Genomic DNA, 26,350 nt, shown 5'->3' on the forward strand with positions numbered 1-26,350 from the left:
CGGGAAGATTATATACTCGGATTCCTGGGTGACTTTCCGTCATGTTAAAGGGTTTTCCCCTATTAGCAAAGTGCAATAGTTTTTGTCTAGTAAGGACGTTTTCCCCATTGTCAAGATACTAAACGTTTTTGTCATTAAGTGGGGGACCCCTCATAAATGGGGTAGTTCTCATTGACATAGATTTTAACGTTTTTATCGTTTTAAGCGGATAAACTCATTAACAAATTTCGAAGAGCTCTCATTCATTTTCAGAGGCTCATCCGGGGAGTAAGAAAAAAAGACTTGTAGACTAGATCCAGGAAGTCTTATGTCCAATATCATAAGAACTTTGAACGGTCCCTTTTCGATCCTCGTTCTCTCTTGATGATCTCTATTCGAATATTACTCCCTTTTCTTGGCAAAGAGTCAAGGAGTTCTTTTAAAGTCTCATTCATTAGAACGTGGACAGTCGTTTTCCTTTCTTTCTCTCTTCCTCGTCGAGGAAAGATGTAGTAGAGAATTCGATGTTTAAATTACTACAATACTTACGTAGTTTATCTTTGCGTCATTTTGCTAACGCATGGGTCAAGTCATATACGCATATAGTATTTACCTCTGCGGATAGAAGCCGAAAGAACTGTTGTTCTAATGTATTTATTTGACACTCCCTTCAACCTTCCAAGAGTTTTCGGAGTAAGAATAACTATTCCAGGTATTGTTACGACAACACCAACTCAGATTCTGTATTAGCGAATTTTGTTTCGTTTAAATATGCCTGCTTGAGAGTTTCCTTTTGCTCGATAATTTCATACCTATCCCTTCGTAAAAGGAGTAGCTGGCAACTCAGGCAGATAGTGCGAGACGATGAACAAGGCTGCTGTTACTGTGATGTGATCTACGCAGTACCGGCTAGCTCGGTGTCATGCGCGTTTGGTTGCGTCTCTCTGCAATACAATCATGGATTTTTAGCCTCGGGTTGAGGAAATTTCTAGTAATCATGAATGACATGCCTTCCGTTTACTTAGAAAATTTCAACAAGATATCTCTTATACTTGTTCGGTGCGGGTTTACCGCACGGTAACAGATCTCTGTACGAATCTACCGCGGCATAGCACTATAATAATGCTCTCCTGCTTATGCAAAGTGCAGCCTTATTTAGGGAAGGAAGCAGGCTGAGTGAGGGAATGGATGAGTTTGCTGGGGTCCATTTCCTCGCTGGAGAAGCTTGTTTTCCCTGAATAAACAGCAATTCAGACCTCTACAATTTTTCCTCACGAAGAAATTGGAATACATCAAAGATCTTGTAATAATTCTAATTTTCTCTCAACGGCTTGAGGATCACCTCGGGTGATAGCGAGAGGGTGCCAGACATCCGAACAGAGGAACAGATGTTCTGGCACATTGTCTGAAAGAATTGGAAGCCAAATTGGTCGGCTCTCCAGTTCCTCGAAGGGTGAGTTTGGATCGAGTGGCCCAAATCATCTCGGATAATTTCTCAGCTCTTTCATAGCTCAAGAACAGAGAATTGGTATGGGCTTGGGGCACGGAACGTAACGGTCCTCAAGAGGTTCGTTAAACTAGTGCACGTCCGTGCGGGTCTTCTCGATCGAAGGCAACAACTACTGACGTCTGAGTAATCCTCACTTAGAAGTATTTCGAAAGTGAGGAGAGACTGAGGGCGTCCTTTCGTTAAGTTTTTCGTAACTTTGAAGACGAAGGAGCTTCCTCTTAAGTTGTTCCCTTATTCATGATCCTAGAGGATAGCTTTATTCGCCACATGTTGGCTTCTAAGAGGTTGGATTCACAGGAGGTCAGGTAATTCAGAAAGAATTGTCCAAAGACCCTTCCCGAGAGAACGGTGTAATCTAACTTCGTCACTTAGTGAAGTATCTAATATCTCTCCTCTCTGAGTCTGAAGGCGTTCAGACTATCGAGAAGCGATAAGATCTTCTAGATTAATGGCAGTCTCTTGGCCAAGGCAAAGCAGTGCTGCCTATTTCAGTGTTCAATCGGAGCGGGCCGTTTCTGGATAGTGAAGGGAAATGACTGTTCCTCCAACTCGACCTCTGTGAATTTCTTTATGTTCTATCTTTCCGTATGAAGTACGAGATAAGATAGAAGTCCTAACTATTGTAGTATATGCAAATATGTTGTTGACGGCCTCTAGGCTCAGAGATTCGGTTCTGTCAAACAACAAGCTTCACGATCTTTGAGGTCTGGGGAGATCTTGAAATTCTCTGGATCGCAGGTTCCGGCATGGAACTTAGACGTAGTCTGAGTTTCTGATGCCAAAAGCATTTCGAACCTATCCTTTCTGCGAACTTAATACACGTGACAGAAAGGCTAACATTCTAACCGCTCTAGCCACGGCAAAGAGGGTTAGTGAGCTTTTAGCTATCATCAGAGGTTTTGTTAGCTTTAAAGGACATAATGCGGTCTGTCCTCTAAGCCTTCCGTTCTTGATAAGAACGAAAACCTGTCTAACCCTTGACCCGAAGGTTTGGAGCCAAGGGTATGGCACAAATTATTGGGCAAAGGCATTAGAGAGTCCTGTGCCCTGTCGGGTCTCTCAAGTTTTATCTTAATAAAACTATAGTAAGTCGAGGTCAACGGACAATCTGCGGTGTTCCGTAAAAGACCAGACTGGTTCATGTCCAAGAACACCCTGGCATTATAGTCAAGGAGTTCTTTTAAGAAGTCTCTTCATTAGTTTGCATAAAGATTTGAGATTTTTTCTTAATATGAATGCTCAAGAGGTGAGGGCGCGGCCCTCGGAAGCATTTCAACAGAGCATGACACTCAGTAACATCCTGAGTGCCACGCTTTAGCGAAGCAACTCTGTGTTCGCTTCACACTCCCGACGGGATGTGAAGACGACATTTGAGATCTGTAAGTCGCTAGGACCATACATCCGTAGATATATTATTGGGGGCAGGAAGCAACACGAATCCTATCTATAGAAAAGGGATAGGTGTGCTTTTAACTTTGAAGGGTTGGTCGCTTGAGGCGCGTTCCTTTTCTTTAGCCTAGAAGTTATGGAACTAACTTTAATAGGTTAGGTCAGGTGGTGGTTTTAGCTTCGTTGCCCTCAGAAGTATAGGTCATTATGTCTAGTCACATTGTGGTCACGCCCCTGTTGACAGATCATCTAGAGCGCACCAGCATTACAGGTCTCTACCTCGCTGGCAAACTCTAGTAACGCAGAAGCAGACTTTAGTGACAGTAATCACGAAGTCGGCTATGCTAACAGGTGAGGAACCAAGATGTATATCATCTACTTAATTTAGTTTCCCAAAAATCCTATTCTGTCTCTTCCACCATCCGAAGGTGGGGATTCAGCTATATATATCTGTCAGGTAAGTTTCATGAACAAAATGTTATTGTTATAATACAATTAAGTTTGTTCATACTTACCTGGCAGATATATATAATTAAAGTGCCCACCCACCTCCTCCCCTCAGGAGACAGTGGCACTGTATAAAATATGAAATAGAAAATGGGAATAGTTCCTGATATCCGCCTCCCAGCGGCGGGAATGGGTACCACCACCTGGTTCGCCCCCCACTGCGTGTGCCGCGAATTTTGAAATTCTGTCGGACTTCGGAGAATACAGCTATATATATATCTGCCAGGTAAGTATGAACAAACTTAATTGTATTATAACAATAACATCTTTATAGAAGAGGACGCTTCACGTCCTCTCTCTCTCTCTCGTTATGCGTTTCAGTGAGAAGTAAGAAGGCGAACGTCGCCTGAACTCGTGTCCGTCTTTCCACCGAGAAATACGTAAAAGAAGTCATAGTAGCAGGAAGCTTTTGAGAGCGGACGCCCGGGACGCTCGGATGGACTCCAGGCGCGCGCGGGTGCACGCCAAGTGCGCGCCAGTGGACGCCGAGCGCGCTCCAGTGGACGCCGATGCGCGTTCCAGTGGACGCCGACGCGGCGCCAGTGGACGCCGAGCGTGCACCAGCGCACGCCAGGTGTGTCGCCTGGCTGAACGTTTCTGTTGAACTCTTCAAGCTCTTGTTTCAGATATGGGCCTAAAGAATGTTTACCTCTACCTCCGGTGATACCTTCTACCTCACCTGCAAAGAATGTGAAGTAGGCAGTGCTTCGGAGGAAGTTTAAAGTGAACAGACAACTTCTTCTTCGAAACCCAGCAAGACATCGGGTTTCGTGAATTCAAGAGGTCTCTGTCAATTAATATTGCTTTTCGCATAGGTGGATGGAATTAAGAAAAGCTCAAGGGAAGATCTCGTTTGCTCTACCGCAACCTTTGCCATTCGGTCCAATAAATTTAAGTTGCCACTACCGCAGTCAAGACTTTGCGATAAGGCAGTTACGGGTTATGGTAAGGCTCGATGTCCTGCACGTCAGGACTCTCGGCAACGTTCATGGGATTCTTGCAAAGGCACTCATCAAAAAGGACGCTTTTCAGGAAAGCGCAAGACAGGACTTCCTTTGCCATACTGCCAATAAATTTAAGCTTTAGCAGGCATTAGTTGTGATACGGGAGAGGAAGCTGGTTGGAGAGTTTCTTCCTCTTCCAGGATAATTTTGCAAGCTTTTTAGCCCATCTGAAAGGGTTTTTCAGATGATAGATTTTGTTAGTTTCTAGTCGGGACTACGCCTGCCGGAATTGAACATCGTCGTTTCTAACCTGCCGTAAGCCCAGTCTCTTAACAGGATTCTTGTCCCCTTCCTCGTTTGAGACGGGAATCGAAAAAATTAAATGCTTGACTCCCTGGATTACGTTTGTCCATTCAGTGACTTTCCCCCATTGACAATATACTTTCGTTTGTCAAGTAAGTGGGTATCCCCTCATTGACAAAATATCTCTTTGTCCCGTAAATGGGTTAGTTCTCATTGACAAACATCTCATTAACTTGATATTGCGTAAGCGAATAAGCTCTTATTGACAAGATTCGGAAGAGCTCTCATTCGTCATTCGCAGACTCGTACAAGAAATAGACTTGTAGACTACGTCAATGAACGCTTATGTCCAGTAACATAAGAAGCTTGAGCTGACTGCTTCGATTCTCGTAAGTTTTGTTCATGAAACTTGCCTGTCAGATATGTATGTAGCTGTATTTCCGAATTGAGCTATATATATGCCCGCCAGGTAAGTATGAACAAACTTTATTGTGATATAATTTCATATTTTGCCTTGCGTTATTTTACTTCTGGTTGGTTCAAGTCATATACGCTTGCTGTAGTTACCTCTTCGGATGGCAACCGAGAGGTCTATTGTTTATTTTAAGGACATGTAACGTTACTCCCTGCAGCCTTCCAGGAGTTTCCGATTTATCTTTTACCGTTGTATGGTAGTGTTCTGACGACACAAACGCATCTATATATTTAGCGTTTCTGTTTCGCTTAAATATACCAGCTTGAGAGTCTTTCGGCTCAAAAAATACGGACCTATTTCTTCGTAGAATAGGGTAGCTGGCAACCCAGACATAAAGTTAAAGAGACGACGTTCGTAAGCTGCTGGCTGGTGCTGCTGTCACGCTGTGCTGTCCTTCCCAGTCCAACCGAGCCAGTAACAGATCGGGCGCTGTCATGCGCCGTAGGTTACGTCTCTCTCCCCTGCGGGATTGACTGACTAACCGTATCTCTGTGCTGGCGGTTACGTCTCTCCTGCGGGATTGACTGACTAACTGTAAACTCTGCCCTACAATCACGGACTTTAGCCTAAGATTGAGGGGATTTCTTACGTGAATGAATAAACGTTGCATTCGTTTTGCCTTACTATGTTCAACAGAGTTATCTCTTAATCCTTTCGGTGCTCGTTACCTTTTGCACGGTATAGAACTACGAGTCTACCGCAACATTGCACTTTTATATGCTCTCCTGCTTAGCAAAGCGCAGCCTTATTAGGGAAGTAAGCATACTCGGGGAGGGGAATGGATGAGCTTGCTGGGGACCATTTCCTTCCTGAAGAAGTTTGTTTCCCCGAATAGACTGCAATTCAGACCACAGTTTTTTCCTACCGGGAAACTGAAATATTATTCAAGATCTAGGAATGATTCTGAACATCTCTCATGCGTTTATCACCTGAGGTGATAGAAGGAAGGTGCCGGACATCTGGATAGGGTTTCAGATGTCCTGGATCTTAATCTGAAAGAAGTAAAAGCGATTCGGTAGTCCCTCCAGTCCTCGTAACGAGTTTTGGGAACCAGTGGTCCAGATCAACTCTGATATTCCACAGCTCTCCCATATCTTAAGAAGTATCTTCTCTCGGTCCCTGTTCGAGTTTCGAGAGAAAGCTTATTATAACAACAGGCGTAGAATGTAACGATCCTCTAGAGGTTCGTTACCGGATTGCGAAAGTCCGTACGAATCGTCTCGATCGACGGCAGCAACTATTGACTTCCGAGTGGAATCTTTCTTTAGAAGTAAGTTGAGAGTTGTGGAGACTTTAGGGACGCCCTTTCATTCTTCTCTTCGATCTGTTGAGGACGAAGAGGCTTCTTCTTCTCTGCTCCCTTATTCTCGATCCGGGATCGGTACCATTAACGCCATCCTATGATATTGAACGGCGATGGATATTTAGTCTCTTTTCCCCTTTTTTCAATCGCTTAGGAAATGTAATAAGAGGATTTATGACGTCACAGGGAGCGACAATGACGCTGATCGCCCATGTTGGCCTTCAGGATCCTGGATTCACAGAGGCACATACTTCCTAGTTCACTTTCCAAGGACCTTTTCCGAGAGAGTCGGTCTACTCTAACTCGAAAGGTACCTATAACCTCTCCGCTCTGGAGTCTTGGACTACGTTCAGGCTATCGAGATGTTGACAGGAATAAGATTACCGTCTTCCATTTCCGTCTGAAGAATGGGATAAGCTGGCAGTCACAACTATTAAAGAATACGCAAATATGTTGTTGACGGCCTTTGGGCTCAGAGATTTGCGTCTGTCAAACAACAAAGCCCTTCACGATCTTTGAGTTCTGTGGAATCTCGAACCTCGCTCACCATCTACTTTTTGTCTCACCTGTTTTCTCGGAGTCAGACACTCGTGCGAGATCAGGCGACATATAGTAGCCCTGAGTTTCTTGTTGACGAAGTCGGTTGCGTTTATACACCCCCGATGATCGTGTAACATGAGACCAGGTTGGACTGTCAGGCATTCTTCCTTCGGGACTGAATCGCCTTTTTGCTCCTCGCTCCTTTCTCCTGGCACCAGAAGCTCGAGTCAGGAGTTGATTCGCTGACGACGTTGGGTTGCGTGATCTTCGCTGACGACGTTGGGTTGCGTTGATACACCCCCAAGGTTTGCTTAGATTGAATCGACCAGGCAGTCCAGGACACCTCATCCTTCAGCGAAGAATAGTGCCTTATGGGTCTTCAGGGTACAGCCTTGCTGTCCTTGATTCGTCTGACTGGTCAACTGGTCGGTCACCTGACTTTAGTACGACGGACCTAGACTGTGCATGTCCAGACGAAGCTGTTCAATATGGAAACTTAGACGTTAGTCTGAAGTTCTTGATGTCAAAGCATTCGAACCTCTCCTACCTGTTAACTTCTTGCATGTGATCAGGAAGGCTTTCTTCTAACCACCCTAGATACGACAAAGAGGGTTAGTGAGATTTTAAGCCATCGTCACAAGTTTTTGGCTTTAGAGAACACAAGGCGGTGTGCTCTCTAACCCTTCCGTTGTGGCCTAAGAATGGTAACCCGTTTTGTCCGTGGGCCAGGAGCTTGGAAGCAAGGATGGCACAAGTTAGTGGGCAGGAGCCAGAGAGAGTCCTGTGCCCTAGTCGGGTCTCTCAAGTTTTATCTACATAAAACTCAAGAAAGTCGAAGTCAATCGGGCAATCTGCAGTGTTTCCGAAAAAGACCAGACTTGCCCATATCGAAGAACACCTGGCTTTAGTGTTTAAGGAGTTCTTTCAAAAATGCTCCTTCATTGTGTTTGCACAAAGATTTGAAATCTTTTATCTGAATGCTCACGAGGTGAGGGCGCGGCCTCGGAAGCATTTCCAACAGAGCATGGCACTCAGCAACATCCTGAGTACCATGTTTTAGCACGAAGCAACTCTGTGTTCACTTCACACTCCCTGCGAGATGTGAAGATGGCATATGAGATCTGCTGCTCGCTAGGGCCATACGTGTCTGCAGACACAATCTTGGGGGCAAGAAGTACCACTATCCTATCCTGTAGAAAATGGTTAGGAAGAGCTCTTAATTTAGTTGTTGAGTCGACGACAACGGCGACTTCTTAACTCTTAAGCCTTAGTTAACACACCTTAACTTGGCTAGGTTGGTCAGGTGGTGATATATATATATATATATATATATTTATTTTACTTTCTTAGCATCATGGTATGGTCAATATGGTCTAGTCACGTCGTGGTCTCGCCCCTGTTGACAGATCATCTGGAGTGCACCAGCTATATAGGTCTCTACCTCGCTGGCAACTCTAGTAGCACAAGCAGACTTACGTGGCAGTAACCACGAAGCCAGCTATGCTAACAGGTGGTAACCAAGATGTAAATCATCTGCATGCATTTGTTTCCCAAATCCTTCTATTCTGTCCCTTCCCAACTCCAAAGGTGGGATTCAGCTATATATATATCTGACAGGTAAGTTTCATGAACAAAATGATATTGTTATGATACAATAAAGTTTTTGTTCATACTTACCTGGCAGATCTATATAATCAAGTACCCACCCACCTCCCCTCAGGGACAGTGGGAAATAAAAATTATGAATAGAAAATGGGAATGGTTCCTGATACCCGCCTCCCAGCGGCGGGAATGGGTACTAACCACCTGGCCGACCACTGCTTGTGTCGGAAGTTTTTAAAATTCTGTCGGACTTCAGAAAATACAGCTATATATATATCTCCAGGTAAGTATGAACAAACTTTATTGTATCATAACAATATCATTTTTTTTTTTTTTTTTTTACTAATGGATATTTTGAGTAGGTTACATAAAATAAAATCATACTCCTTTCTATTTCCTCTGAATCAAGGTTAAATTCCAAGCAAAACTATTTACCTCTCACAGTGTCATACTACATGCACATATTACATATTCTACAGTATTTGCCTTCATTGAATATAATATAATTTTTTGGATATAAAGATTTGTTCCTTAGTCTGCCACTATATACTAAATTCAGTTTGTGAATCCAGCTTTCCTAAAGATTTCCATTGTCTCATTAGTATTGCAATTCTCGGGACAATGACGGCAACTTAATACATGACTGCACTAATGGATGTGTTAAGTAAAGATTGCATGGGAACAAAAAAGTAACAGCTGAGTACTGTATGTATGCTAATTGGCTTATTGATAAGGAGGGAAATGGAGAGGAAAGGGGTGATTGAACAACACTGGTGTGGGTCATGAGAAAATTGCATGATGAATTGCTCTCAGGCTAGCTGCTTTCCGTCTGAGTTGTGATGTGATGGAAGCTTTTGCCTCAGCTGGTGTTCTCTATGCCTTGCATGGGCTCTTGCTTGTGTGCACTGTTGGTACTGTTGCTTACTGAGCAGCAGAAGACTGTGGTCAAGGTTTTGTGTAATTGCCATGTACAGTAATCCTTCAGGTATCTGGATCATTAGACCCTAGGCCCTGTCAGGTAATGATGAAATCTGGATAATTGCAAATAAAAAATCTACAAGTGTGCAAAGGAAATTCTGTAGTAATCTTTCTCACCATACCTTGTCACTACTGCATAACCGTAAACGCTAAATACTTTCTCTTATAACAAAATAATCCCTATATAAATACAATTCAGGTGTTCAAGGTCTAAATTCTGTACCTTTCCTTACCTCCTTCGTACATTGTCAGTACTACATTGTCCTTACCTTACCTTGTCAGTACTCTACATTTCCTTACCTTTACCTTGGTGCCAGTACCACATTTTTTCTTATCTTCCCCTTGTCAGTACCTACATTTCCTTACCTCACCTTGTCAGTACTAGCCATTTCTATACCTTTATCTTGTTGTTGGTTACCTGCCGCATAGCCATAAAAACTAAATATGCTTATCAACAACCAACTGAAAACTTTGTGCAAAATCAAATATCTTCCTTATTTCCCCATATTTGTAACAAAATAAACTCCACACTTTAATAAAAAAAAACAAACAACCTCCTTTTTTTCTCTGAAATGTGACATATTGCAGTAGGCTACACAGCATTTTTTTCATTTCCACCAAGCACTGTGTATACATGTATTGTTTGTAAAAAAAAGTATGTTTACCCTTTTTTCATCAATTTGCAACAAATATGACAGTTTGTGTCATAGTTTACACAAATAATTTATCAAAATAACAAATAATAAGAACGCTAAAAAATCTATTTTACCGGTGTTTGCTGCACTTCGTTTTATGATGGCCCGATGTTTTATAGGAGTTACTGTATCACAAAAACATGAAACCCTTAGATTATTTTACTTGCCATCATCTGATGGACCCTTGGCTCTATCAGTCCGGATAATTAAAGGATTATTGTTGGTTTCCTGGGAGTGAAGGGTTAAGGCAACCCTCTCATGGATCTTATTTGAATGGCTGTATCTGCTTTTCTTACCTCCTTTAAGAGAATAATTGAACTGTACAATCATTTTATGGAACTAAGCCAAATAATGTGTTATTATCATTTTGGTTATTATTTGCCATGGAAATGCAGATGACAAAGATTAAGATGGTTTGAGCATATGACAAGGTATAACAGTTTGTCAGAAATGTATTACACTTGTTTGGGGAGTAGCATAATGAAGACCAGTACTGAGGGCCAGAAAATTGTAGGGAAAGGCAGTGTATGAATAGCTGAACTAGTTATGAACGAGGGCTAAAACTGCACAAGACAGAAAAAAGTAGAGAAAGTTGAAGGCAATGTATGAAGACCTGAACCAATTAGGAACTAGAGCAAAAAATGCACAAGACAGAAAAAAGTGGAGAAAGTTAAAGACAATCTATGAAAACCTGAAATACTCATAAATTCGTGCAAAAATGTACAAGACAAAAGAGAGTAAGGAAAGTTTAATATTAATCTAATACTGCAAGGGAAAAGCAGAGATAAGAAAAAAATTCTGATAACAGTGCCCTAAGGAGAGCAACATAACTTCACCATAAGTCATTTCTGCTTTAAGTGAATGCATTATAAATGATGGAGAAAGTGCTCTTCTTTGTCCACTGAGAACACTACTCATGTATATACGTGTTGTGCAGACCCATTTCCAGAATTTTATTTTGCCAATACTATTTGTTGTAGAGGAATCATCTAAACACAGGTTTGATTAGGACTATTCTATCACTACTAAGCTCAGTGTCAAGTCAGAGCCTTGCTTGTGTTCCTTAGCTGAAATGCGTAATGCAGTTTGCTAGAGATGTAAGTCAAATTTTATTGCACTTTTATTTTAGAGAAATGGCACTCATAGGTCTGAAAGGACACTAGGCATATGTTGGTTTATAAACAGTGAAGGCTTTGGTACCAGCATGCATCATTTTTTACCCAGCCCTGATCTCACAGCTCGGTTGTGTAGAATCATATATAATTGTATGTTGAACGAAGCAAATAATATATTACCGGTTAACCCTCCCAGCACAGCAAGGCCGATGGGAAGAAATGGCCCCATTGAGCATATTAAAAAAGCCGTAGAACGGTTCCCCTTTTCTTGGGGGTTTTGATGTAGGAGAGGCTAATTGGAGTGGGTGCCGTGGTAGTGAGTTTCACTCGCCCCAGATCTATACCGACACCTTTTATATGAAGGTGAGTGAGCTGGAATATTCTGGCAGGGCCAATTTAGCAGTTCTCTGGTATTTTAGCAATATCTTACCTTAGAAATAGTGCTGAAGGAACCTATTTCACTGGGCGACACGGCTTCCTCGCCCAGAAATAGATTTTTCCTACGTCAAAATCCCTTTTCAAGAGATGTCCACAGTATCCCAGATGTCTGTGTTACAGCTGGGGTGAAAGGGTTAAGTTGGATGCTAGTACCAGTTTTAAGCATATTTCATACTGGATAGAATGACATACCTTGACAATTGTCAGTGCACCTCACGCTTTGCACTTTAGGCATTACTTAAGATTCTTTGCAGCATTCCTTCAGCCCCTAGCTGCAGCCCCTTTCATTCCTTTTACACAACCTCCATTCATATTCTCTTCTTCAATTTTACTTTCCACCCTCTCCTAACAAGGTTTTCCTCCTGTTACACCTTTAAAACGTTCTTACTCTCACTTTCCTTTTGAACACTGGTGACCTACTAGTTCCCAGAACTTGGCCTTTGGCCGAAAGTTTATATTCGTTTCCATACATTGAACATTTTTAGAAGACTGTATATCATAAGTCTGATAAAATTCTCAGTGGAAGTAGGCCACCCTAATACCCCCAATGATTTAGCATACCTTTTATCTTCATCCATATTTCGAGAGTTGGCATTTGACAGGCAAGGCAGGAGGCTTTTTGTAGTACTGGACTCTGAGTACTTTTTAACAATTATTTTTTAATGTAAGGAACTGTTCAGTACTACATACTTAGTTGTCTGCTGAATAACAAGAATTAAGTTATGAATAAAATGAAAAGGTTTGTATTTATGAAATAGTGGCAGTTATCTTAAACTACAATTTTGCATAGCTTTTTTGTAGTTATAAAAATGCAGTTGTTCTCTCTCTCTCTTTTGGGAGTATTATATCAATACGTACTATATTAAGTTAGTAATCACACTTGTAGAGCAATGTACATTTCTTAATGTAGTTAAAGGCTTTCTTCATGTATTAATGTTTTAGGCAAGGCACTGGATATTGGTAGAGACAGAATTTAAAGGTAGCATCCCACTTGGTAATAATAAGCTTGATGCACTATTGCATGGTGGCCTTCAGTTTGGGAACATTTCTGAATTTGTTGGTAAGAAACATTATTTTCAACTCTGACAATATTTCTCAACTCATTCATTTTTACATAATACATTTCCCAACTTTGTGCAAACCTCATAGTTTACGTATGTTTCTGCCTTGGAATGGTACAGCATCAGCTGAAAAAAAGGGATTTTGATGAGGAAAAATCTACTTTCTTTTCTGGGCGATGACCTGTGTGCCCCGTGAAATGGTTCCTTTGATACTATTTCTAAGGTATAAATATTGCTATTCATCCCAGAGAAAAAGAGAAACAATATAATGCCAAGATAAATGGCTCGCTCACCTTTAATAAAGGTGTCGGTATAGATAAAGAGCGAGTGGATACCACTACCAGAGGTCCCTTGCCATTTAGCTTCTTCCTTTGACATAACCCCAACTACGGAGGAGCCGAACTATAGCCCTCGCTACCCTCTACTACTACTGTGAGCGCCTCCGACGCCTGTGACGTCATTCCTGAAGATAGCACCCAAGCTTGGGGTAAGCAGGGTGAGGAATACTAACTGCAGGGTGGGATTTCACTGGGCGACACAGGTCATCGCCCAGAAATAGATTTTTCCTTCGTCAAAATCCCTTTTCTGGGCTCAACCTGTGTCGCTCCGTGAAATAGTGCCGGAGAATTGGTTCACCAAGCTTGGGGGACTGCACAAACACTAAGAAGGTATAAAACAAACACCTGTAAGGTTAATGGTATAATGATCAACTTAAAGATACAAAGGCTTACAAATCATAACTTAATTGTTAAGTATCTTAAAATTACTAGACAAATAATCTTAAAATTACTTAGCCTACGACTTAAGGATAACTAAATGTAAACAAGTAGTCTATAGTAAAAATATACAAGTTGAACATATATAATAACAGAATGGACAGAATCCCAAGCAAATAACAATGAATGAAGCAACTACATCCAAGGTAAGATATATACACTAGAGGCAACCTAACTAGTAAGGGTGCAATGAGGCAGGTAGAAGGGAAGGCTACAAGGAAATGGTGAGTAGAATTCATAAAGCAGTGTCAGGGGAAACTGTTTCCGACTGCACTGCTGAGAATTTGAGGCTTCCAAAGATTTTAATAGTGGCGTTTAAAACTGTCGGGGATTTCAGCCTGTATATTTTTCTTAAGATCGTCAAAATTCTTATGTTGAAAGTAATTAATAGAGGTGGCCACTGTCCTAACATCATGGGCACGAGGAAAGGAATCCGGGCTGGCCTGTTTAATGAAGTACAAAATTTGTTGTCTGATCCCTTTTAAGGAAATCGTACCACCTTTTTCCCTAATGAACAACGGACCTGAGGATCTTAAGGTTGTTCTACCCAAGTAAGCTCTTAGAGTTAACAGGACATAGAGAGTTGTCCTGGGGGAGTGGTAGGATTTTCCATGATGACCACCTGTCTGTGGGTCTCATTTTTTTGGTTGGCCAGAAAGTGACGATCTGGGGATAGGAGAACTTCCCCTGAGGGAAGGAATTCAATGTGACCTGGCTCCCTTGATAAGGCTGACAGTTCTGAGATTCTAGCTCCTGAGGCTAGACTTAGTAAAAATAAAGTTTTCCTCAGGAGAGTTATGTAATTACAAGAATCATTATCAATTTCTGAGGCCAGTTTGAGAACATCATTCAGAAACCAAGAAACTGACTTAGGTCTCTCGGAGGGTCTAAGTCTAGCACAAGCTTTCGGAATAGAGGAAAAGTAAGAATCCGTAAGGTCTATATTAAAACCAAATTGGAAGATCTTTTTAAGAGCTGATTTGGTAGTAGTAATAGCGCTTGCTGCCAGACCTTTCTCGAACAATGATCTAAAGAAGGATATGGCCAAATTCGTGGTCATGACTTGCGTGTCTGAGTCTTTAAGAAACATGGCTAGTTTCTTAACGGACGAGTCATATTGACGCAAGGTAGATTCCCTTTTATCTAACTCCAAGAATGAAATATTCTGGGGGTCAATGTCCGCGTTCCTGCGAGCCGCAAACTTCATGAAATCCATAAAGTTAGGGTTTTCTGAATTCTTGAGGAAGTGGACACAGTCCGATTTGCACTACTGGGTTAGCTTGGGATTGGGAATCCGGAGAGGCCGAGCTTAACTCTAGAAGTAGAGGGAACCAATTGCTCTTGGGCCAGTTGGGGGCTACTACTTTCAGAAGAAGATTCACCGGAGGGAATAGGTAAATCTTTTTCCCTACATTCCAATCTAGGGCCATAGCGTCCGTGGCATAGGCCAGAGGGTCCAGGTTGGGTGCCACATAACAAGGGAGTTTGTGATTTGACTCCGTGGCAAAGAGGTCTACCTGAAGCCCCGGGACTTGTTGACAGATCCAAGTGAATGAGTTTTTGTCTAACGCCCATTCCGATTCCAGAGGGACGAAGCGAGACAGAGCGTCTGCTACTACGTTCTTTACTCCTGCTAGATGAGTGGCTGACAAGTGCCATTTGCTCCTGTTTGCCAGAGAGAAAATGGCTATCATGACATGGTTCAAGTGGCTTGACTTGGATCCGCCCCTGTTTATGCAGTGGACTACTACTGCACTGTCTAGAACTAGCTTGACATGTGACTTCTTGGTTGGCCGGAGCCGCTTTAGAGTGAGAAACACTGCCATGGCTTCCAGTACATTAATACGTAGCTGGCGGAATGGTGGGGACCAGGTTCCCTGGACCTTTTTGTACTGAGAGTACCCTCCCCACCCGGTTAGTGAGGCGTCCGTGTGGATCACTAAAGACAGCGGGGGAAACTGAAGGAGTACTGCTTTTGATAGATTGCTTACCTCCGTCCAGGGGCGGAGACGTTTCCGTAAGATCGCTGTGATAGAGGCTAACCTGTCCCGGGATCTGCAGTTCGCTTTGGAACGCCAAACCCTGTTTATGTCCTTGAGTTTGGCTTTCAAAAGGATGTCTGTAACTGAGGCAAACTGGAGTGAGCCCAGGATTCTTTCCTGACTCCTCCAGGATGCCTGATGTTGTTTGAGAAATTACTTTGTGGATTTTGCTATTTCTTTCCTTTTCAACGACGGAATTGATAGAGTGTGTGACTGCAAGTCCCACTGAAGGCCTGACCACTGGAACCGAGATTCCGGTGTTAGTCTGGACTTGGTTTTGTTTATTTGAAAACCTAGGTGTTCCAGAAACTTGATTACTTTGACCGTTGCTTTCTTGCACTCTTCGGGGTTCTTTGCCCAAATGAGCCAATCGTCCAGATAAGCCACTAGCATTATTCCCTGCGTCCTCAATTCTTGGACGGAAGTGTCTGGCTATTGGAACATGATAGTAGGCATCTGTAAGATCTATAGAGGTTGTGACGGCCCCACGGGGAAGTAAGGTCCGCACCTGCGAAACGGTCAGCATCCTGAACTTGTCGCAATGAATGAATAAGTCGCAATGAATGAATAAGTTCAGATGGGACAAGTCTAGGATAATTCTTCGCTTTTCTGAGTCTTTCTTTGGCACGCTGAACAAGGGTCCTTGAAACTTCAAGTTCTTGACTCTTGAAACTACTCCTTTGAGAAGGAGATCTTGAGTATACTCTATTCAATTCCGCTGTTGGTTTCTGATAGAAATTGTTGGTTGGAGGAGGGCCATCTAGCCAACTCCAACCCAGACCTTTGGTCACGATGCTTTGAGCCCAAGGGCTGAACCTCCACCGGTGGTGGAAGAGGTACAGTCTCCCTCCTACCTTGGGACTCTCACTGCTGACTTGCCGAGGGACGACCACCGCGCGCTCCCCTGGAAGCCTCTGCCTCTGCTTGCGGCTCTGCCAGATCCTCTATGGCGAGAGGGGCCCCTAGCTCTGCTGCCTCTAGCGAACCTGTTAAAGGGCTGAAAGGCCTGTGCCTCAAAAGCCGGATTATAGGCCGGTGAGACAGCAAAGGAGGTTGAAGGTTGGGGCTGCTGCGATTGCGGAGTCAGAAACAAAAACTGGTGTTGCTGCTGACTCTTAGAGGAGGCGTGCTGCTGTCCTTGGGGCACCTGCACTGTCTGGACTAGCGCCTGTTGAGGAGCCTTGAAGGGCTTAAACTTCCTTGGCTTCTTCTTGGTCCTAGGGTTTGAGCCGGAGGATTCTGGCTTCCTCTTAGTCACTAGGCCCCACCTGACCTTGAGGCTCTGATTGACTTTTGAGGCCTCATGCAAGACCTCTGCCACCACTGGAGCAGGGAAGAGGTCTGTCCCCCAAATTGAGGAAGCAATGAGCTTGTTAGGCTCATGTCGGATGGTGGCTTCCGCCAGGACATGCTTCCTACAATTCCTCCTTGCGACTAAAAAGTCGTAAAGGTCACACTGCATGGTGTGCAGCATTCCTTTTGCTGTGACTTTGAACAACGGCTCTTGTTGGTAAACAAGAGCCGTCATCTCCACTGTCGTCATGGAGGAGGAGGGACCTTGCCAACCTGGTCCGGGCGTCGAACTCCGTCTGGATGAGAGAGTCCGACAACCTGGGAACCCTCTCACTAAAGAGAGCGGTGGCGCAGTCAGGCTTAAGTTTGCCTACTGAGAAGGTGGGCACCGCACCCTCAAAGTAGGTGTCAGAGCCGGGGATCAGGAGAGAGGTGGGCTCCGTCTCCCGGAGCTGAGGCATAGGTTCGTCCCTAAGAGCTGCCTGGAAGGTCGCTTCCACTACCTTAAGGGTAAGTGGGAGCAGAGTGCCTTCCACCGGTGTAAAGATGGTGAAAGGGCTTCTAAAGGCCGTAATGCGGGAGTTCTCACACTCCCACTCTTCCAGGCTCCTCAGCCAAGTGTTGTGCCTGTTCCCGAGGAAGGATCACCGTCTCCTTGGGGACTTTGTCTTCCCTCATCATGGCTGCGTCTGTTAGTAGCCCACGAATGGGGGTTGAAGGTCATTAGGATAGAACTCGAAGTCCTCCAGCCTTTGAGTTCCAATGCCCTCAATAGTCAGCATCCCGTTAACAAATGGAGCGTGTGTCGCAATCCTCCAGGGGTTGGCAGCCTTGAAGTCCGGTAGTAGGCGGGAGTCCGGCATGATGGAAGGTATTAATACCTGCGCGGACTGTGAAGGTCCTGCCGCGATTGAGTCCCGAATGCCCGTCATATCATTCTCCTGAGCTGTCAGTCGTTCTGCTAGGGACTGGATCGACTGACCCGAGGCCTCAACCGAGCTTGTAAGCTGGGAGAGAATCGAACCGAACTTGGCGTTCACCAAGTTCCCTACAACATCTCCCATCTTCTCCAAGATGTTGGAGGAGAAAGCATCAGCGTCGAAGGGGGGTGCCTGAGCCCTCTCCTTCCGAGACCTGTGCTTGGGGGACCTCGACGCAGATGAAGAAGCTGCCCTTGATCTGACCACCCCGGGGTGGGGAGCCGGGGTGCTAGTGACAGTTGAGGGAGCTGACTTCATCGGCAAGGACTTCACGAACTTGCTAGTAGAAGGTTTAACCATGGGGACCACGGAAGAAGTCTTAGGATGTACTGACCGCTGCTTCTCTGTGAATCCCCGGAAAGAAGTGGAAGAAGATGGATCAGGAGAAGGAGAAGGGGAAGGGTTCAGGGAAAGTCCCTGAGTCCCCCCGGAGCCTGCCTCTACTACACCCTTACCTGTGCCCATGGAGTCGATAGCCATGGGCTCTATGTCTAAATTGAGGGCCGCCACGACGTCTGTGACGTCCTCTGAGAAGTCACCCTCCACCGGGAGCGATACCAGGGCTTGGATATCGGCGATGAGGGGGCCGGCAACTAGGGGGTCAACAACTGACCCCTTCTTCGCTCCGGGGAAGATGAGGTCCGCCATGTCCTGGGCCAGGATGTACGGGTGGCCCTTCGAGGAGTTCCTCCCGAAGCCCCCGACCCAGGCCTTAAGCGACGTCAACGCTGCTTTCTTCCCATCATCAGAGCCCTGCAAGAGAGGGTTAGTATTAGAGAGAGGGAACGACCGAGGTCGAGACTGAATCAAGTAATAGTCAATATGAACACATAAAAGTATATCCAATAACATCACCGGACTCAAGGAACACTTGCGGCGGAGAGTAATACTTACCACAGTGGAGGCTTCGCCAACTAAGGCGTAACATGTGAGGCACCCTCTTGACAACACAAGACCTGTAAGTCAAAGGATACATGAGTACCGATGACAACCTCCGGGAAGTATGAAAATCTAGTGTATCAATATTCGTAGGCGCCGGAGTGGAGCCGACGAATAAAGAGTACATATAGTATGTAAGTAACATGTAAATATTCTATTCATGCCGGAGTAGGTCCGGAGACATAGTAATAACATAAATAAATGGTACATGAAACTGTGTATGGTTATAACATAAAGTGGTCATGGGGGGTAGCTGTCTCAATGTTAAACTTCCCCACGAGTTAGCACGCTAAAAAAGGGGGGGGGAGGTGATTATTAACTCGCTGTCCGGAGCAGGACAACCATGTCAATGAAGCCTACCCGAGCTCTCGGAACGTGAAACCGTAAAAGTAGAACATGAGACAGAACCCCCGGAGTGAAACTCCAGACCGAATATGATAATAATAATAATAATATCATAAAGGGTATGTGTGAGTGTGTGTGTGCGCTATGTATGATATGGACGAACCATAAGGGGCCCTGGAGTAGGATCAAGGCTCATAAGATACTCTCTCATAAAACAGTCCAGTGGTGGCCGGAGCTGAGACCGCCGGAGCGGAGGGGAGAGGGGGGCATGGGAGGGGAACCCCACCTCCCGTGCCTGAAGGCCGACCGAGGTACGGTAAGGGAGGGGGATAATCCCGAGCCCCGAGCTAAGCGACTGAGTACGGCAGCCCTGAGTGCTGGAGGGTCTCCTCCCCACTACCCCCGCGAGCGCTTCCCCCTCTCACGCAGACTCGGGTGGCTAGCTATGAGCGGGCGAGTCATCACCCACTAATGTGGGTGGGCAAGGTGCGGAGGGGGATGCGAGGGGGAGGGGGGGAGACCAGCAACAGGGTGGCTCGCCTGCGATCGGCCAGCGGCCCTCCCGGCCAGGTGATAGACACGCGGTGAGGAAGGCCAGGCGATGCAGTGGACCAAAGGCCGACCAAGTCGTACATAGCCACACAATAACCATAATAATAATAACAGATATGTAATAACGATAATAAATAGCTAGGCTAACACGGGGAGAAAGGAAATAAAATTGAGAGCGAGAGAAAGCATGTCCAGAGGGGTAGGCTAATTGCCAATCTGACGATTGGGGTATGCTAGCCTAACCCAAGCGGCTAGTCGGTATGTTGTGATAAATCGAGAACAGGAGACTAGGTGCAAGGACTAACACGATAGAACACAGTCCTAACGTAAAATAAATATACTTCTAACCGAAACGGAATCTGGCTAGGCTAGGCTAAGATCCGAAACATGCGGTCAGAGTACGGGGTCCCCGTGAAGGCTAGACTAAAATAAAATTATCAAGCTAGTGCATGAAACAATATCAAACAGTCATAGATAGCATAAAAATACTGCTAAAGGGTAATTTTGATGGTAAGGGAGATCAAAAGAATACCAAGACCGCCATGCGGTCGGAGGAGAAACCGGCGCGGGAACGATGATGCTCCCGCTACCTTATTCACACCAATAACATCAAAACAAGGAAGATCTTCATAAAATGAGATCTAAAAACCTTTAAGCAGGACTTAACTTAGATGCAGAAGCTTGAGACATCTTGAATGGAGTATTCCAAAGACGAAAATAGCAATGGCACAGCACAAAAGAAAAAACGCTTGTGTCTGCTATGACGGCTATCAAAGGAATGACGTCACAGGCGTCGGAGGCGCTCACGGTAGTAGTAGAGGTTAGCGAGGGCTATAGTTCGGCTCCTCCGTAGTTGGGGTTATGTCGAAGGAAGAAGCTAAATGGCAAGTGACCTCTGGTAGTGGTATCCACTTGCTCTTTATCTATACCGACACCTTTATTAAAGGTGAGCGAGCCATTTATCTTGGCATTATATAGTTTCTCTTTTTCTCTGGGATGAATAGCAATATTTATACCTTAGAAATAGTATCAAAGGAACCATTTCACGGAGCGACACAGGTTGAGCCCAGAAATATATATATATATATATATAATATATAATATATATATATATATATATATATATATATATATATATATATATATATATATATATAGTATATATATATATATATATATATAGATATATATATATATATAATATATATATATATATATATATATATATATATATATATATATATATATATATATATATATATATACTATATATATATATATATATATATATATATAGTATATATATATATATATATATATATATATATATATATATATATATATCTATATATATATATATATATAGTATATATATATATATATATATAGATATATATATATATATATATATATATATATATATATATATATATATATACTATATATATATATATATATATATATATGATATATGTATAATGTATATATATATATATCTATATATACTATATATATATATATATATATATATATATACTATATATATATATATATATATATATATATATATATATATATATATATCTATATATATATATATATCTTATATATATATATATATATATATATATATATATATTATATATATATATATATATATATATATATATATATATATATATATATATATATATATATATATATATATATTATATATACAGTGCCCGTCAAAAAACTGTCGTGGTAGCGATTTCGTAAGAAAAACATGTTGCGGAAAAGAAAATATTAATTAAAAATCATGGTTAGTAATAAAAAAAAAAAAAAAAAAATAGGTTAACGCTCACCAACTCCTAGCCTAATATTTAATAGGCATTCCCCGACGTTTCCGAACTTTCTTTAAGCCTATTGGGGACGGAATCTGCAAGTTTTTTGCGGAGCTTCTCGTCAAGGTTGTCCCAGATACGTTTCAACTCTGTCTCTAACTTTTCAGTTGTTGTCGTGTCAACGTCCTGTAATTTTCTTTCATAATCGCCCAAGATTTTCAATAGGCAAATATCTGGGGAATTACCTGGCCAGTCTTGTATAAAATCAATTCACAGTCCTTGAACCAATTAATATTTTGTTTCGCAGTATGCGAAGGCGCTCCGTCTGCTGAAAATACTTGTTTTACTGAGCTCAAAAGATTCCTCCAAATTCTCGTTCAACAGTTGTGTAATACGAGTCCTTATTAACAGTATTGTTACGAGGTAATATTACTAAATTACCTTTACCACCATAACCAAAACAACCCCATACCATTACATAAGAAGGGAATTTCACACGTGGCAAGGTACTTGGGGTCCAGCGGGTCTGATGTCGACTTTCGCCACACACACTTTCCCTTATTGTCCGAAACACAAAAAATTGCTTCGTCACTCCATAGCACTTGACGCCATTTTGCCAGAGCCCAGTCTTTGTAAGAACGTGCAAAATTAGTCGAGTCTTCTTTTGTTTAGTGGTTATCAGCGGCTTCTTACGCGCCTTCACTTTTGAATATTTCAAGTCCTTGCTCAAGCGCCGCTGTATGGTCCTAACAGAAGCTCCTGCCACTATATCGGATTTGCAACCTTAAGTTCTCTGCAGTAAGGGTCGGATTGGACTTCAATATCCCTGCCCAGCACTCTTAAACCCCTGTTACTAATGATACGTGGCCTCCCAGAACTTGTAGAACACGAGGTACTTCCTGGTCTCCATTGTCGTGTATTTTTCAAAATGCGCTGCACAGTTCGCTGGTTTACACCAATTTTCTCAACTAATTTCGCCAGTTTTATAACTTCACTGTGTAACTGCACAACTCGTACACGATTTTCAATGAGGTATACCCTGTAGACATAGTACACTAGCGTACACACACACTTTCACAAGAAAATTCTGGAAGCGTGATCCAAAAAATCAGGCAGGTCACGATCGATGTCTACTGTTTCATAAATCACTTAAGAACACTGACCGATAACTTTTGGATACTTTTTCCCGCTGTGAGTGAGACAATGGCTCAGTTGTGTTGCCAATTAGTCAGTTTCTCCCAGCCGATTTTTTTCCCCATAGATATGGGGGTCGCCTTATTCGCGGCAAAAAAACTGTCGCGTTTTGAAACGCGACAATTATTTTGACGCGCAGTGTATATATATATATATATATATATATATATATATATATATATGTATATATATATATAATATATATATATATATATATATATATATATATATATATATATATATATATATATATATATATATATATATATATATATATATATATATATATATAATATATATATATATATATATATATATGTATATATATATATATATATATATATATATATATATATATGTATATATATATATATATATATATATATATATATATATATATATATATATATATATATATATATATATATATATATATATATACTAAAATTAACAGAGAAAAAATAAAATCAAGAAATGTCAGTAAAACTGACTCGCTCACTCTATAAAAGAAGTGTCGGTATGGGAATAGAGGCGAGTAGGATCACTACCACGAATCATTTACCATTTAGACCTTCCAACATAAAATCCCCACCAGAGAGAGCTGATACTAAAGGGTGATGCGGCCGCTACTACTACTACTCCGACCGCCACGGACAGCAGCGCCCCTAGCGGTCATCCTTAATCTTTAGCTTTACAGCGCTAGGTGCATTTTTCCCTTGTGTTGTTTTTTCACGGATTATTACCAACCATTACGATGGAACGAGCTGCAATTGCTTCGGCTAAGTTAAGTGCCTCATAAGTAGTATTTCAGTCTTCCAGGGACCAGTATTTTCCTTTTTATAGGTCATATACGGTCTCCCGGTTGACTCGTGGCGGCCGTGTGCCGTCTCGTGTTTTAAGATTTCCCGGTCTCCCATACTGGGACATCTTATGCTTATGGGCTTTTTATATTTACGTTCATCGTATTATTACATCGTTTTTTAGCTAGGACACAGCCCTTTTTACCATTTTCTCTTAGTTTGGTATTTAGGGCTATACTGTGTTTTCTGGCCCAGCATCCCAGCTCTTGCTCTTCATCGGCTACCGCTGGCTCCGAGTAGTCGACTGTTCTTCGGATCAGTTCGCCTCCTCCTGGGCTTCTTTTTCTTTTACTAAAAGTGTCTTTTCCTCCTTTACGATGTATTATCAGTGTTATTTAGGGTGTTAGGCTAGCCTAGGTGCTTTGTGCCATGTGTTGGTACAGACTGGTTCATGTGGCCCCTCTGTGGTTGTGTTGCTATCGCGGCTTAGGCCACCTGCGATCACGTGTCCCTTAGCACCTTACCCTTCCCCTTTCCCTCCCTACCAGGTGTAGGGGTGGGAGGGGTCTGGTGGATCCTCCTGGTTGTCACGACAACCCCACCGTAGCCTTCCTCCCTCTCCTCCGAGGAGGCCTGGAGCTCCATACCAGCTGGGGTATAGGGCGACCACTTGTCTCGGGTACCGGGTTACCGAGCGGGTATAGTAGAGACGGAGGGGGGGGGGGGGGGGTAGCGACACCCCCCCTCTCTCTTCCGCCGTGTGTACGCCGGGACACCCCCCCCCCCCCCCCCATTTCCCCAGTCCCACCCTTCCCTTACCTTAACGGACGGAGCCTCCGCTGAAGCCGGGGCTCTTTCGGTTATAGGTCCGCCTGGCTCCGCCAGTGGGCGGAGTGGGAAATTACTAGTGGTCTGTTGCTTGCCTACTATATCCTGTTTTTTTCGCTACCGAGGAGAGCTCGCTCCTTACCCGGGCACTCCTCTAGTAGACGAAAGCTTTATACCTCATTTTATACGGATATACCCTTACTATTACGGTGACTTTTAGTTTTAATTTATTTTGTACTATCTCCGTCGTTCTCCGTCGTGGTTTCATGGCTCCTCACCACTCCTGGTTGGAATCTTTTTTCCTGTCTCCGGCGTAGCCTCAGACCTCCTCCAACCGCCTAGTTTACCACCGTATTTATGGCGGGGCTCTGGTTTAATCTAACTTACATGCTCCGGCATGCAGCGGAGTATTTGTTAGGCTGTAAGTGTGCACCTGATACTCATGTAATCTCTCACTTACAGGCTACCAACTGCCAGGTCCCAGGTTGCAACGCGACGTTGTACGACCCTTGCGCCCATGAGAGTGTAGGACCCACGCCCCGTGTGCCACCAACCAACAACTACTGATCGTTTTGGCACCCGGAGGCTGCACCATCTGCTATGACCTCGTGAGTCAGCTTTTGGGTGGGGTAAGTTTACTCCTGGACATTTCTTTGTCTTATCATCCACTAACCCTTAGTTTTAAGCTTCTTTAAACCGTATCTCCGCCGCTAGAAGCTTCATATCGCCTTCTCTTCCAGGCTGCCGCCGTGAAGGAAGTCGCCCTGGCAACCCTGAAGGCTTGGGTGGGCGGTCTTCGGGAGAACGCCGCCAAGGGCCAGCCTTATATGCTCGATAAGAAGCTGCCGTCCAGATCTTCCACGGAGGCAAGGCGACGGGGTATGTGGACCCATCGGCGGCCCACGCATCAGCCTCTATTCAGCAGGAGGTGCAGCAGGCGTTCGGGTCCGTCTCTACGCAGGAGCCGGTCCCAGATGTGGCCAACCTGGACCTGAATATCGAGCCTATGGCGGTAGGGGCAGAGGATTTGTTGGTTGAGGTAGGTGTGTCGGGCGCCCAAGGTCTTTCCTTGGGTGCTCCTGGATCTTCTTCTCCTGTTCCTTCTTCCTCTTCCTTTCAAGGCTTCACGGGATCTGAGATCCCTGCTCGCTCTCCCGCTCTCTCTGTACCCCCGAAGGTGAAGGGACAGAGAGAACAGAAGACCCTACATAAGACGACTTCTAAGAAGTCGTCGTCTTCTTCAGCTAGGAAGGCTACGACTTCCTACGCAGACGCGGTGAAAGCGAAGCCTAGCTCTTCTTATTCTTAGAGCTCTAGAAGCAAGGCTTCTAAGGAGAAGGCTCGCGCTCCGGCCGAGCCAACGCCTTCTCCGGCATCTACCGGATCTACTCCGGTAACTCCTGTTGGGGTGGCGGGACCGAGCTCTTTTGATCCCACCACTTTCTCAGCAGTAGTGATGCAGCAAGTGGGAGAGATGGTTGGCTCTCTTGGCTCCAAGTTTGAGCAGATGTTTGCACAGCTGTCAAACACGATTAACCAGTCCGGTCAGTCTATCCAAGACCTCTCTAACCGAGTTAGAGAGCACGACGACCGCTTTGCTGGCCTCAACCAGGCCCCTCAGCCAAGCTCCCCTGTAGCAGGTACTGGTCTTTTACAGTTACCTCCTTATGAATCTCTACCAGCCTTCTCTATGGATAACCCATGGAGAGTGGCCGCTTATGCCCCCTTCAAGGACGGCATGATTTCTATCCTGGAGTGTGGAACTCGAAGGATTGAGGACTTCGAGTTCTACCCTCCCGGACTGACTCAGCCTTTCATGGGATATGCTAGGCTGACCGTCACTGCTCTCAATAGAGAGGATAAGATCTCCCGAGAGACTGTGCTATATAGTAGGGATCATGCACAGCGGGAATGGGTTCACTGCCTGGAGGATTGGGAC

At 43.7% G+C, this 26,350-nt stretch overlaps 1 protein-coding gene across 1 annotated transcript in view; it reads left to right on the forward strand.

The window, feature by feature from the left end:
* Positions 1 to 26,350, forward strand: part of LOC135217661 (DNA repair protein RAD51 homolog 2-like) — a 198,034-nt gene that overhangs the window by 58,747 nt on the left and 112,937 nt on the right. Inside the window, 1 exon segment of the mRNA XM_064253628.1 lies at positions 12,721 to 12,838. Within this exon segment, the coding sequence (XP_064109698.1) occupies positions 12,721 to 12,838 (118 nt within the window).

The sequence above is a fragment of the Macrobrachium nipponense genome, chromosome 7 (genome assembly GCF_015104395.2).
Source record: "Macrobrachium nipponense isolate FS-2020 chromosome 7, ASM1510439v2, whole genome shotgun sequence".
Lineage (NCBI taxonomy): Eukaryota > Metazoa > Arthropoda > Malacostraca > Decapoda > Palaemonidae > Macrobrachium > Macrobrachium nipponense.